Source organism: Copadichromis virginalis, linkage group LG23, assembly GCF_057382275.1.
Source record: "Copadichromis virginalis isolate Kocher_CV1m ecotype Utaka linkage group LG23, C_Virginalis_male_GT1.1, whole genome shotgun sequence".
Taxonomy (NCBI): Eukaryota; Metazoa; Chordata; class Actinopteri; order Cichliformes; family Cichlidae; genus Copadichromis; species Copadichromis virginalis.
The window spans coordinates 7,998,528-8,011,659 of NC_140639.1; the positions used below are offsets into that span (position 1 = coordinate 7,998,528).

Genomic DNA, 13,132 nt, shown 5'->3' on the forward strand with positions numbered 1-13,132 from the left:
TGATTACACAGTGGTGTTGGTCTTGTCTTGGGTGAACGCTTGTGGAAATAAATGAGTGATTTATCTGCTGGATGACTGGTTAGCTTTGGTGGAAATTTTTTACTCATGCGAGGACTCTAATCAGAACCATGGATACCCAAGTGAGGCTTTTGTTTGATATTTGGCCTTTCACATTAACCCTCATCCTACCAGCATATTTGACATACATAGACCTGGGGTCCTTGGGGACAGCAAGGATCATTAATTGCTATTGTGACTACCAGTCACAATAGCAAGATTATAATACTAGCAATATTTTTTTCTGCTCAAAGCATTATTAGTTATGTGTCCTATGTCATCTAAAAAGTAGATCATTATTAGATTTTTGTAAAATTGCATTTTATCGCCCAATCCACACTAAATACTCAAAAGCTTAATTGATTCTGATATTCCTTAGTTTTCAGTAATTTTAAGTAAACATCAATTGTATTGTAGTTATATGACGAAAGCTGCTGGATCTATTTTGATCCCAATATAAAATAATTGAAATAATTTCTCCAATGCATTCTGGGTCTTCCCCAAAGTCTCCATTATGTGCTCAAAACACATCACCTAGGAGGGGGTTCTACTCTTACCTTTTCTCAATGACCAAGCTCCTTGCTCTGTTTCTGAGGCTGAGTACGAATCCTCTTCAGAAGAAACTGATTTCCACTGCTTGCATCTGTGATCTTATTCTTTCATTTACCGTACTACCCAGAGCTTGTGAACATAGCTGTACTTTTGCTTTCACTCTCAGCTCTCTTTTCACCACAACAGATCGGCATAGCATCCACTTCACTGCCAAGACCCCACCAATATGTCTGCCAATCTCCTTTTCCAGTCTCCTCTCTCTTGTGAACAAACCCCAAGATATTGAAAGTCCTCCACTTGGGGCAGCAGTTTGTGCCCAAGAAGGAGTCGGCGTCCCAACTAATTTACACTCGGCATCAGATTTGATGCATAAATATGAACAGAACTGGTAACAAAGAGCAGCTCTGGAAGGGATCAGCACCCAATGAGAGAGACTGACTTATTGCTGGCAACACAAAACCTAAAGCTAAACCCTTACTATAGGCAGTTATAGCATACAGTTTGCGTCATCATCAGCACGTGCTGGCATGTAAAAGGAGGAACAAAAAGTTGCTAGCTTCCTGTCTGTGTTTCGGGAGCAAAGTAACACCTTTTTCAAGTAGATTCTTCCAGCACAGTGTTGGACAGGCACATCAGCAGTAGAGGTTTCTTAACTCCCAGGAGACTCATTCTTGCTCAAATCAACTGGTGTTTGCAATATAGCAGTAACATAACCAGAGCATTCCCCAGCTGTTTCAAGCAGATTTGGCGATGTTGCTAACGTTCTGAAAACTTTCAGTGTGGGAAGTTTCCCCATACAGACAATGAATGCAGCAATGCCATTCTTGTTCTTTAAAATGACTAACAGAGTTCCGCTTGGTGGCTAGGTAAATTAATTTAGGACCCATGGCAACCATTACCTGAGATAAGTAGTTCCTGCATAGGTGCAAATGGGTACTTTTGACTGAAATCCCTCATGACTCCAAAATATTTGTATTTTTTAAAAAGTGTTCATCAAAGCAGAGACAGGAAACAGATTTTAAATCATTATCAACGTCATTTAAAAAAACAAAAAGCAAACCTGAAACACTAGGATGAGGGTTAAAAGTGGCAGATTTGATCTTCCGTGGTTTAAATCTCTGGCTCTGATTTTCCTTTTTCCCTTCTTGTTTTAACAACGCCCTTAATTACAAAAATAGTAAGTCTACGATGACAAAACAGTTACATAAAATTAAAAGTGATTCATAAAGATCATCGCTGACCTCTATTTTTGTAACAAGCGTCTGTGTTTGCTTTGTGATTTAGTAAATATCATCATCTGATATGCACGCATGTGTATCTATTTATCTCAACAGGCTTCACAGCAGAGCAGTCCACAGGCGGTCTGGGTTGTTCCTGCTCTCCGTCAGCTGCATGAGATAACCCGTTCATTCATCAAGCAGACATACCAGAAACAAGACAAGGTGACACATAAAAACATATATAAATGCACACCTGAATAATCTGCTCTACGTTGTGTTTAAGTTAACATTCCCTCTGTCTCCCAACAGAGCATCATCCAAGACTTGAAGAAGAATTTTGAGATTGTCAAACTAATCACAGGATCCCTTGTATGCTGCCATCGACTTGCCGTGACAGCTGCTGGTAACAGCGGCCTCTCAGGCTCAACCCTGGTAGATGGACGATACACCTACCAGGAGGTATGTCTGTCTTTTTAATTTAAAGGTGACCTATAATGCTCATTTCCAACCCTATAGAATCCATGGACTCGCTACTAGATTAGCAATGCATGACTCATATTTCAAAATAATCCTCATTCATTTCACACTGGGTCATGCTAATTCAACCATTGTCTAAAACAGGCTGTTTTAGCTCCCTCACAAACAAAAGATTTAAACAGCATGTGGGAACAGTTTACATTCTCACAGCTAGAGCTGTGTGCGTGAGATGGCCATATTAGGGATATTCGCTCTCACTGACATCAAAAAGTGATGTCAGTGAGACATCCCTGAGAGCTTTTCTTGATCAAACCCAGAGTTCCTCTCTGATATATCCCATCCTGCTGGGCTTGAAGCTGCTCTCTTTTATCACAGTGATTCACAGAAATTTGAATATTTACAAACCTCAAAATCCAGGTTAGATACTCCAACTTTTTTTTTAACCCAGGACGTTTTTCGTGATCAAACTGTCATCATTGTAAAAACAAACACAGCAATGTGGTTTCATCCTCAGATCAGTTTAATGTATAATAAGAACATGTGCCTGCCTTATAACAGTGTGACTCTTTGAATATAAAGGCAAATGTCAGGCTGCAGTAACTTAACATTTACTGTTTAAATAAAGAAAATCTATATACAGCGACACATAAGAGACTGATCAGTAAACAGTCATTTATCATCCTGTGATCCACCACAGTAATGAACACTCAGGTTACTGTTAGCTTCATGCAGGGAAATGTGTGAATATTTATTACTGAGGATGATTTTGATAGTGTTGAAATTACATTGTTGAATATAGGCTGCACAAGAGTTAAGTTAAAATATTTACACACTTTGATACCCAGATATTAAATGCTGCTGAGTAAGATTTGTAAATGTATAATAGATAAAGGAAAAATATTTTAAAAAATAAGATAAAAACCTCAACATCTTTTCTACTGCTAATGACCAAAACCATTATTAAGGGATTTGACTAGTGACTATAGCTTCATAAGTAAAATATCTGCTGGATGCATATTTTCCATAGTTCCTGTCTCCTCTGTTTGCCCCCCCAGGTTACAACTGAATAAATGTATTTAAAAATCAAATAAAATGTGTAAATGACCTGAGTACACTGACTAAAACGTAATAGCCTTCTGCTCCTCCTGGGAGCTGTATTGCTGGATATTTTGATTAATTGCATAATTAGAAATTAATGTGGGTAATATGCAAGTTTCCCTTAGCTGGAATGAGGTTTACACCTGAAGAACATAATGTTACATATTGATAGTGTTACAAGATAACACATTTCTCTTTCAATATGTCTTTAGTATCTGGACAGCCACCTGCGCTTCCTGGCCTTCTTTCTCCAGGAAGCTAGCCTCTACCTGGTCTGGAACAGAGCCAAGGAGCTGTGGGAGTGCCTGGTGTCAGGGCCGGATGTTTGTGAACTTGACCGTGAGGTATAAAAACAGTCATTGCAAATGAAACCTTGCCTTTGGCCATTTGTTTATCATTGCAGCCTCCTTTCTCTGGATAACTGATCTGGAGGAATGCACAAACTTTACCTCTTCCTTTTAAAGCACAATAAAAGGAATGTTCATACAAGTTTTAAATACAGAGCAAGCTGGCAAGAAAGTGACATCCATTCTGTTTAGGTTTCTCAATGTATCATCCAGTAAAGTTTAGCTTTATCAAGTGCTTCTTTGTATGAGAACAAAAAAAACAACAAAAGGACAGAAAGAACTGGAGGCAGGTTTCTGCCCTTTCCAATAGTATGAGATCATTCTGGGCACAAGTGGTTAGAATCAAATGTTTAACTACCTCCAGCCTTTAACAGATCATTCATTTAGTCTTTGTGTTAGGCTCAGTTTGGTAGAACTCAAGCCAGTCCATCTCATTTGTCTCTAAAATTCACTGTAACTGAGATTAACACAGTGTGTTTCTGTGTGTGCAGATGTGTTTTGAGTGGTTCACAAAAGGGCAACATGACCTTGAGAGTGATGTTCAGCAGCAACTCTTCAAGGAGAAGATCTTAAAACTGGAACCCTATGAAATCACCATGAATGGTGAGAGATACTCTATGGTGATACATTATTGACCCACAGCAGTGGATTATAAATATGTATTTAACATGTTTTGTATGTGTTTCAGGTTTTAATCTTTTTAAGACCTTCTTTGAGAATGTCAACCTTTGTGATCATCGACTAAAACGCCAAGGAACTCAGCTGGTCAGCTTTCATTTTCTCTCTTTTGATCCTTAGTACACAGTGAACCATTCAGCGTGCAAAGGAAAAGAATACTGAAATACATCTTGGTTGACATTTAGATTTAAAGTATTATGTGCTTTGATTTCAGTGTGTGGAGCGCATTGACTTGGCAGGGATGGACTTTATCTGGCGCATCGCCATGGAGACCCCTGATGAAGAAATAGCCAATGAAGCAATCCAACTGATTATTACATATAGCTACACCAACCTCAATCCCAAGATGAAGAAGGTTTGAGTATATTTTTGCATTTATTGCTCTGGCCTCTTAATTTTAGCACTGCTTCTAAAGAGAGTGGAAGTGTCATTTAACAGGACAGTTCACATTAAAATCAGCAGCAATGTCTCTTTACATGATCCCAAAAAAAGTCATTACCTTTATTGTGAGCAGTTTGGTGTTGGAATTAATTCCTTTCTAATGAACCTATTACTTTGAATCCCCAAAAGGATGTGCTCTCTGGTTCCTTTATATTCTAGACAAGGCAGTCATCTCTTTTCCCTCTATCCAAAACTGGGAAACTCAAAGCAGAACAATTTAGGTGGATAAGTTACACGGACCAGAGGGAATATGCATATTTTATCCTGGGAAGAATTTTCCTTTTAAGATGCTGCAGACTGCCTATTGTTTTCACTCCTCACTTTGATGAGAAATGATCAGAAGTATTCCAATAATAAAAATTGAATTACTGCTTTGTGGCTGTTTTTGAAACAAAGAAATCACACGCAGAAATAAATCTTCCTCCTCACAGGATTCTGTGTCTTTGCACAAGAAGTTCATTGCTGATTGCTACAAACGACTAGAGGTAAGCTGTTGAATATGTTACTAGCATGATTGTGCCATTTCACAGAAAGTGGGATCCAGCAGCACATTTCTTGTTCTTCTTTTAGGCAGCCAGTTCGGCACTGGGTGGGCCTACTTTGACACATGCTGTTACTAAAGCAACCAAGATGCTGACAGCCACGGCCATGCCGACTGTGGCCACATCTGTACAATCACCATCCAGGTACAGAGGGGGGTTTGGGTAAGAACATAGTTACTAAACCTATTAAAATACATTTGTGTTTATATAATTTATCTTGCATGTTAGTGATGGATAAAATGTTTTGAGTATAAATATGCTTGTTATTGTTGAGACGCTTCTGTGAATTTCCACCTCCAGATCCACTAAGCTGGTGATAATTGAAAGACTGCTGCTGTTGGCTGAGCGCTATGTCATCACTATAGAGGTAAGCTGTGCACTCTGTCTCCAAGGTTTCATTACACGTGTAAATAAAAATGATTATGCTATAATGGGTTTTTTTAACCTCATGTTTTTGTGTATTTCTGTGTAGGATATGTACTCAGTTCCTCGCACTATTCTACCTCACGGGGCCTCTTTCAATGGACACCCTGTCACTCTTCACATCACCTACGAGTCAACCAAAGACACTTTTACCTTAGAGGTATTATAAACTTCTGCCCTTTTGTGCACAGTTCAGGTCTTCAGAGGAAATGGCTAATTTTACTCGTCTGTCTGTTGTACAGACTCACAGTAATGAAACAGTAGGAAGTATCCGGTGGAAGATATCTGAGCACTTGAGCTGTCCGGTGGATAATGTCCAAATCTTTGCCAATGATAGTGTGGTAAGTGTTGATGATTCAGTGCAGTGCCTGTCTGGGGAAGGTCGTCCACTATCCTGTTGTGTGTCCTTGAACAAAATTAATTTTGTTTTGTTTTTTCTCTCACATTGTCCTTTTACTGCACCTCCAACGTGTATTAGTTGACCATGAATCGAGACCATAAGCTGCTGTCTCAGCTTGGCTTTAGCGATGAGCAGAGCTTAACTGTGAAGAGCTCAGGCACTGGCACTCCCTCTGGCAGCTCCGAGTCCTCAGCCTCTGCCTCCAGCAGTTCCAGCTCTGCTGTCTTCAACTCTGCTTATGCCCTAGAGCAGGTACCATCATAGACATGGTTAGAACTGCAAATTGTGCATCCATTAAACTTTCCGCTGGTTCTAATGCAAAGTGCGTACATTTCTGTGTCTCTAGGAGAAGTCTCTGCCTGGAGTTGTGATGGCTTTGGTCTGTAATGTGTTTGAGATGCTTTACCAGCTAGCAAACCTTGATGAGTCCAGGTAAGGTAATATTTCTTCCATATGACAACAGAAGACGCTATTTAGCTATTTACATCACCTCATTTTGAAGCAATTTGTGTAGATACAAAAATGCATAAAAACATAGACAGAGACTCTTGCATGCATGTTTAGCTGGGTAAAAAGTGATTGGTAATTAATATTTAAGTCACTACTATTTCATAATTCATGTATTAAGACCAAAGGCAGTTAATAACCCTTTTTATGTATTTGGATATTTCTTGTACTTTCCAGGATCACTCTGCGTGTGAGGAAGTTGCTGCTGCTCATTCCAACAGATCCTGAAGTACAGGATGCACTTGACAACTTTGTTCCCAAAGAATCCAGCGTCTGGAGCCATCAGGTTACTTGAACTCTTTTCTTATTAACAGTGCTTAATGCAGAACGATAAACCTCTGAAATTTTTAATTTTCTGCTTTTGGAGGAGGGTTTATTATAAGTCTAAACAAATTTCTCTTGTGTGCATTTCTTTGCCTTATCCGTTGTCTGAGGGAGTTATTTTCTATCTTTTGTGTATCTTTTCTCTAGAAAACGCTCTTCACCCTCGGCCAGGGTGCAGGCTCTCGTTCTCCTTCTATGTCCTCCAAGCAGCAACATCAGCCCAGTGCTGCTTCCATCTTGGAGTCCCTTTTTAGATCTTCAGCCCCTGGCATGTCCACATTCAGAGTGCTATACAACCTTGAGGTATATTTAAACGTAAAACCCCAAATACGTATATAAATGCAAAATTCCCTGTTTTAAAGTTGACTAAGCTGCATGACATCAGTTTTCATCTCTTTTCCTTTTTCTCTCCTATGTCTTTGTTAGGTGTTGAGTTCAAAACTCATGCCCACATCTGATGATGAGATGGCCAAAACAAGCAGCAAATCCTTCTGTGAGAATTTCCTGAAAGCAGGAGGCCTCAGGTAGCACCACAAACAACAGACCTTTAAAACAATTGCTGTTCTTTGTTTGCTTTGAGCCACTGTAGGAGGTGTCAGCATAGTTGTCAAGCTACATTATACACCAGTACATATATTCCACATGGCATATGCTTCTATCCAAAATGCCTTATGGCATCTTTTTATTTTTAGTCTTGAGTATTGTGTTTCTGTTTGTCACCTCTGCAGTCTGGTGGTAAATGTTATGCAGAGAGACTCCATCCCATCAGAAGTGGACTATGAGACCAGACAAGGGGTCTACTCAATCTGTCTTCAGTTGGCCAGGTGCAATACATGTCACAAACATACAAGGTTTATATAATCATCACATACTATGCCAAACTTCTAACTGAATGGGCTTTGTTTGCAGGTTCCTTCTGGTTGGTCAAAGCATGCCTGCTGTACTGGACGATGATGTCATCAGGGATGGCGATGCGCTATCATCTCGGCCGTTTCGTAATGCTGGGCGAGCAGGGCGACAGCTCTCTCTATGTGGCACTCCAGAGAAGTCCTCCTACAGACAGATGTCTTTGTCTGAGCGATCATCCATAAGAGTTGAAGAAATCATACCTGCTGCACGTGTCGCTATTCAGGTATGGTAGAAATAATTTCAATTTTGAGGTTATTTCTAGGATAAATTTGGTGTCCAGTAAATGTAAAGTACTCCAGATGCTCTATCTGCTGCTGTTTCTTTTATAGACCATGGAAGTGGGGGACTTCACTTCCACAGTGGCCTGTTTTATGCGTCTGACCTGGGCGGCTGCAGCAGGTCGATTAGATCTAGTCGGTAGCCCACAGCCAATCAGAGAGACGCATGGCTCTCTTCTGCCCCAGGGAGTACGCACTAGAGTCAGCAGCACTGGTGAGACAAAGAAAAAACAATCATTACACATTTTGTCTGTTTGTCTCTGTAAGTCTACCAAGTAGATAACTTATGGTGTTAGCTACATGTTTTTCAGTCAGTGGATGTGGCTTGTACAACTTCATTTTTAATTTATGACTAATGCTGACTGTTGGTTATTAATAGGTCACGCTCAAAATATTTTACTGAAACTAAACCTAAAGAATTGAAAGTAAATGTATTTGTGTTTTGCAGGGAGTAACTGCAGCTCCAGTAGCGAGGGCGAGACCACACCAACAGCATTGCATGCAGGGATATGTGTCAGACAGCAGAGTGTCTCCATCAAAGATGCCATCATCGCTCGCGAGGCTTTGTCTCTGCTGGTTACCTGTTTGCAGTTACGCTGTCAGCAGCTGTGTAAGACTCCTGCAGGCGTACAGACAACACTACAAGATCACAGTCTCACTTTTACTGTGTATTGTAATGAGATATTCTGTACTGTGTCCAACAGGCTGTAAATCTTGTGTTTGGTTTCTTTCTCCAGCTTCTTTTTACAACCTGCCCTCTGTCAATGATTTTATTATTGATATTCTGCTCGGATCTCCCAGCGGAGAGGTAAATAACACACTCAGCAAATAACAGAAGAAATGTATTTCAAACATTATATTATATTTACTTATCTTTTCTGTTTCTTCTTCTCTCAGATCCGCCGTGTGGCTTGTGATCAACTGTACACTTTGAGCCAAACTGACACATCAGCCTTCCCTGAAGTCCAAAAACCTAACTTGTTCCTCCTTTCAGTTATCCTGACTGCTCAGCTCCCGTTATGGAGCCCCACATCTGTCATGAGGGGGGTCAACCAAAGGTATCTAATCAATAAAGCACAAGGTGCAAAATCCCTAAAACATATGCAGACATCATGAGTTAGTGTTGGTTTTTGTTTTCAGATTGCTGTCCCAGTGCACTGAATACTTTGATCTAAGATGCCAGCTTTTGGACGACCTAACTAGTAAGCCACAGTTACACATTCCTAAATATGAAGTTTTGTCCCTGATTGAGGCTCTGTTGTAATGCAGACCTTACAGACTGCTTTTTCACCAACTAAAGGCCAGTGAATCACACATTTGCTTTCTGCTCCTTTCTTTTTCTATCCCTCCTTTCCTTCCTCCCGCTTCGCTGCATGCCTCACCTCCTCAAGCGTCAGAGATGGAGGTGTTAAAAGTGAGCGCAGCCACCATGCTGGAGGACGAGATCTCTTGGCTTGACAATTTTGAGCCTAGCTGGAGCTCTGAGATGGAGACCAGCGAGGCAGATAACATCCTCCTAGCAGGGCACCTCAGACTCATCAAGACCTTGTTGTCTCTCTGTGGCAATGAGAAAGAACATCTTGGTGAGCAAACACTGAGTATACATGCATATCCACACCTATCCAATGTATATTCTATTTTATTTAGGACACAGCTGTTATGTAATGTTGTAACTTTTTGTCCAGGTCCATCTCTCATCCAGCAGTTGCTCGATGACTTCCTGTTTCGAGCCTCACGCATCATTATCAACAGCTCCAACCCTACAACTTCCCCGGCCCCCAGCCATGATTTCCACCCAAAGTATGTATTCCTTTCCTTCCAATTAGTTTCATTTTTTCTCTGTTCTAATCCAACTTTTCATTTTTTAAGATGTGATTTTGAGAATCATTTTGTGATTTCATATAAAAGGGATCTGCTTTTTTTGTTTGCTTGTTTTTTTTTTTTTTTTTTAAGTAATGGGTAAATCCCTCCATTTTGCAAACAACATTGTGTGTTTTGTAGTATTCCTGATAGCGGTATTTAATCATTTCTCTGTGTGTGATTAGGTGCAGCACAGCCAGCAGCAGATTGGCAGCCTATGAGGTGCTGGTAATGCTGGCAGACAGCTCTCTTTCAAACCTACAGCTCATCACCAGAGAGCTGCTGTCCATGCACCACCAGTCAGATCCTTCGCTCTGCAAGGAGTTTGATGTAAGACACCGGTTAAAATAGAATTAATTGTAATCATGTTTGGTGTTGCATGTAGTCTGACAGTGCTTTTGGTGTGAAAGTAACTCTTTCTTCCTTTCCTTTAGTATCTACCCCCTGTAGAGAGCCGTTCAGTCTCAGGTTTTGTTGGGTTGAAGAACGGTGGAGCCACTTGTTATATGAATGCTGTGTTCCAGCAGCTTTACATGCAGCCCGGCCTCCCAGAGGTACACTTTCAATGAACTGTTTACTTAATTTTTTTTTCCATACATTATGTGATACTTAGCAGTAACACCAGTATCTGTGACTACAATACCATGTTTTTTTGTTTTAGGCTTTCCTGTCCATTGAAGATGACACAGACCAGCCTGAAGAGAGTGTTTTCTATCAGGTTCAGTCTCTATTTGGCCATCTGATGGAGAGCAAACTCCAGTATTATGTACCTGAGAACTTCTGGAAGGTAAAAGTCTGTTCACTGTTAAATCATTTAGAAACCAGAGACAAAGTTCTATTTTTAATTTGCAAGAGGTTCTGCACAATCTTGGAGTTCATCGCTGTTTCTTGTATTTTTTTTTTATCATGTAAAATTATGTGGGGGGTTTTAATAAGTCCTAATGATGGACCATGTTGTGCTGTCTGTAATCATTATGTCTATAAAGTCTGTGTAACACATATAGAGTTTGTTATCTTGGATAGTGACACAACTGAGTGTCATTAACTAAAGTGACAAAACTCAGTTTATCAATAGATATGTAACTGTATAAACATGCATAATATTTCTGTTGCAGATCTTCAAGATGTGGAACAAAGAGCTATATGTAAGAGAACAGCAGGATGCCTATGAGTTTTTCACTAGCCTGGTGGATCAGCTTGACGAACATCTCAAGGTATAACTCACACACTAAAGAAACACTGTCGTCACTTGATTAGAAACTTTAATTTGTCAATGACAAACTTTTTCCACCAGAAAATGGGTCGAGAGCAGATCTTCAAAAACACATTCCAGGGAATTTTCTCTGACCAGAAGATCTGTAAAGACTGTCCTCACCGGTGAGCCACAGGTTTTTACTGTGTAGAATTTACCAAATCTTTTTCTTTATGCATGAAATTTGACTCACAAACATCCTTTGCACAGATATGAGCGTGAGGAAACATTCATGGCACTGAACCTTGGAGTGACCTCTTGTCAGAGTTTAGAGATCTCATTAGACCAGTTTGTCCGAGGAGAGGTGCTAGAGGGCAGCAATGCCTACTACTGTGAGAAATGCAAAGAGAAGGTCTGTACACTCCCCTTCATGCTTTTATACAGCACTGACATCATATGTGCTTATAAGTGTTAGTGTGTGTGTTTGTACAGAGGACCACAGTGAAGAGGACATGTATCAAATCCCTGCCCAGTGTTCTCTGTATTCACCTTATGCGCTTTGGCTTCGACTGGGAAAGCGGACGGTCTATCAAATATGATGAGCAGATTAGGGTATGAAGATCAAACACTTGTACCTAATAAATCACATTTCCTAATATTGTTACAGCCTCCTTAACTTTAATGTAAATGTGATTGGGATTAAGGTTGTTTCCATTGTTTCACAGTTCCCCTGGGTGCTCAACATGGAGCCCTACACTGTATCTGGAATGGCTCGTCAAGACTGCAGCGGAGAGGGAGGCGAGGGGAGAGGCGACGGGACCTCAGGAGGGTCACCCAGGAAAAAAGTCACAATTTCTGAGAACTATGAGCTTGTGGGAGTTGTTGTCCACAGTGGTCAGGCGCATGCTGGCCACTACTACTCTTTTATTAAAGATAGACGGTAAGAGACACTGTAGTCAGTCTTACCTCATTTCACAGGAATCGTTTTCTAATGGCAGAGCTATGTGCTTTTCCTAATTGTATTTTTCCTTCTCTTTGCTACTTTACATAAGGAGTACCTAACCAGCAATTGGTGGAATACATTAATTGGTTGCTTTAGTTTTCCAGGCAGAATTTAGAAGACCTCCTTGGGTCTTGCATATGAATGCAGTATCAGATTTTGTATGGGCTCCTGGATTAGTTTGTAAGCATCTCCAGATGTCTGGCTCTGGAAGGCAGTCGTGCTTACTGGAGAAGTGGAATGTAAAGAGCCCACAGAAGCTTGTATTTGGCACCCTGCTCTCACTCATTTTCTTGTTCCTTTCCATGCTTAAGAAATTCTGTTCTCAGGATGATGCTTACTTTCCAGGAAATCAGACACATTCTGAAGCTGTTTTTTAGTCACTTATTGTTTATGTCAGGTAGGGATCTGTGTGGGTTTAAAGCCAAGAACAGTGACATAAAAACTTAGCAGATGAGCTGGATAGATGCAAGCGAATACTGTGATCTGCCAGTAGGTTAATCTGGTGTGCTGTCCATATAGTGCTGGGTACATACATGAGTGAAGATCCTGTTTTTTTGCTTGTAAGCTTTTTAAGTTTTTGCATTAGGTTATTATTTAAACTTCATAGAGTTTCCAGTGTGTCTCTCTTTCTCCTTTATCTTCTCAAAATCCTTTTTTGTCATCCATCTTTGTTTACTAATAGCGGTGGTGCGCGTGGTCGGTGGTACAAGTTCAATGACAACGTGGTAGAAGAGTTCGATATGAATGACGAAACTTTGGAGTACGAGTGCTTCGGTGGGGAGTATCGTCCCAAGGTTTATGACCAGTGTAAGTTGCTGACATTA

General features: G+C 40.4%; 1 protein-coding gene across 3 annotated transcripts in view; it reads left to right on the plus strand.

Annotated features, from left to right (window-relative positions):
• The window catches only part of usp24 (ubiquitin specific peptidase 24), a 34,850-nt gene that overhangs the window by 11,680 nt on the left and 10,038 nt on the right, over positions 1–13,132 (plus strand). For 2 of the 3 annotated variants that reach the window (XM_085449866.1, XM_085449868.1), the window contains 34 exons: positions 1,944–2,051; positions 2,139–2,288; positions 3,617–3,748; positions 4,243–4,354; positions 4,440–4,516; positions 4,644–4,784; positions 5,302–5,355; positions 5,441–5,574; positions 5,713–5,779; positions 5,885–5,995; positions 6,078–6,176; positions 6,314–6,487; positions 6,582–6,667; positions 6,920–7,028; positions 7,214–7,369; positions 7,493–7,590; positions 7,795–7,890; positions 7,976–8,198; positions 8,305–8,467; positions 8,702–8,863; positions 8,991–9,061; positions 9,151–9,311; positions 9,394–9,455; positions 9,645–9,836; positions 9,939–10,053; positions 10,299–10,443; positions 10,548–10,667; positions 10,775–10,900; positions 11,229–11,327; positions 11,408–11,490; positions 11,576–11,717; positions 11,798–11,917; positions 12,031–12,245; positions 12,991–13,115. In XM_085449866.1, coding sequence (XP_085305992.1) covers positions 1,944–2,051; positions 2,139–2,288; positions 3,617–3,748; positions 4,243–4,354; positions 4,440–4,516; positions 4,644–4,784; positions 5,302–5,355; positions 5,441–5,574; positions 5,713–5,779; positions 5,885–5,995; positions 6,078–6,176; positions 6,314–6,487; positions 6,582–6,667; positions 6,920–7,028; positions 7,214–7,369; positions 7,493–7,590; positions 7,795–7,890; positions 7,976–8,198; positions 8,305–8,467; positions 8,702–8,863; positions 8,991–9,061; positions 9,151–9,311; positions 9,394–9,455; positions 9,645–9,836; positions 9,939–10,053; positions 10,299–10,443; positions 10,548–10,667; positions 10,775–10,900; positions 11,229–11,327; positions 11,408–11,490; positions 11,576–11,717; positions 11,798–11,917; positions 12,031–12,245; positions 12,991–13,115 — 4,228 coding nt within the window. The remainder of the gene's footprint in view (positions 1–1,943; positions 2,052–2,138; positions 2,289–3,616; positions 3,749–4,242; positions 4,355–4,439; positions 4,517–4,643; positions 4,785–5,301; positions 5,356–5,440; positions 5,575–5,712; positions 5,780–5,884; positions 5,996–6,077; positions 6,177–6,313; positions 6,488–6,581; positions 6,668–6,919; positions 7,029–7,213; positions 7,370–7,492; positions 7,591–7,794; positions 7,891–7,975; positions 8,199–8,304; positions 8,468–8,701; positions 8,864–8,990; positions 9,062–9,150; positions 9,312–9,393; positions 9,456–9,644; positions 9,837–9,938; positions 10,054–10,298; positions 10,444–10,547; positions 10,668–10,774; positions 10,901–11,228; positions 11,328–11,407; positions 11,491–11,575; positions 11,718–11,797; positions 11,918–12,030; positions 12,246–12,990; positions 13,116–13,132) is intronic. The other variant, XM_085449867.1, reaches the window with a different exon arrangement.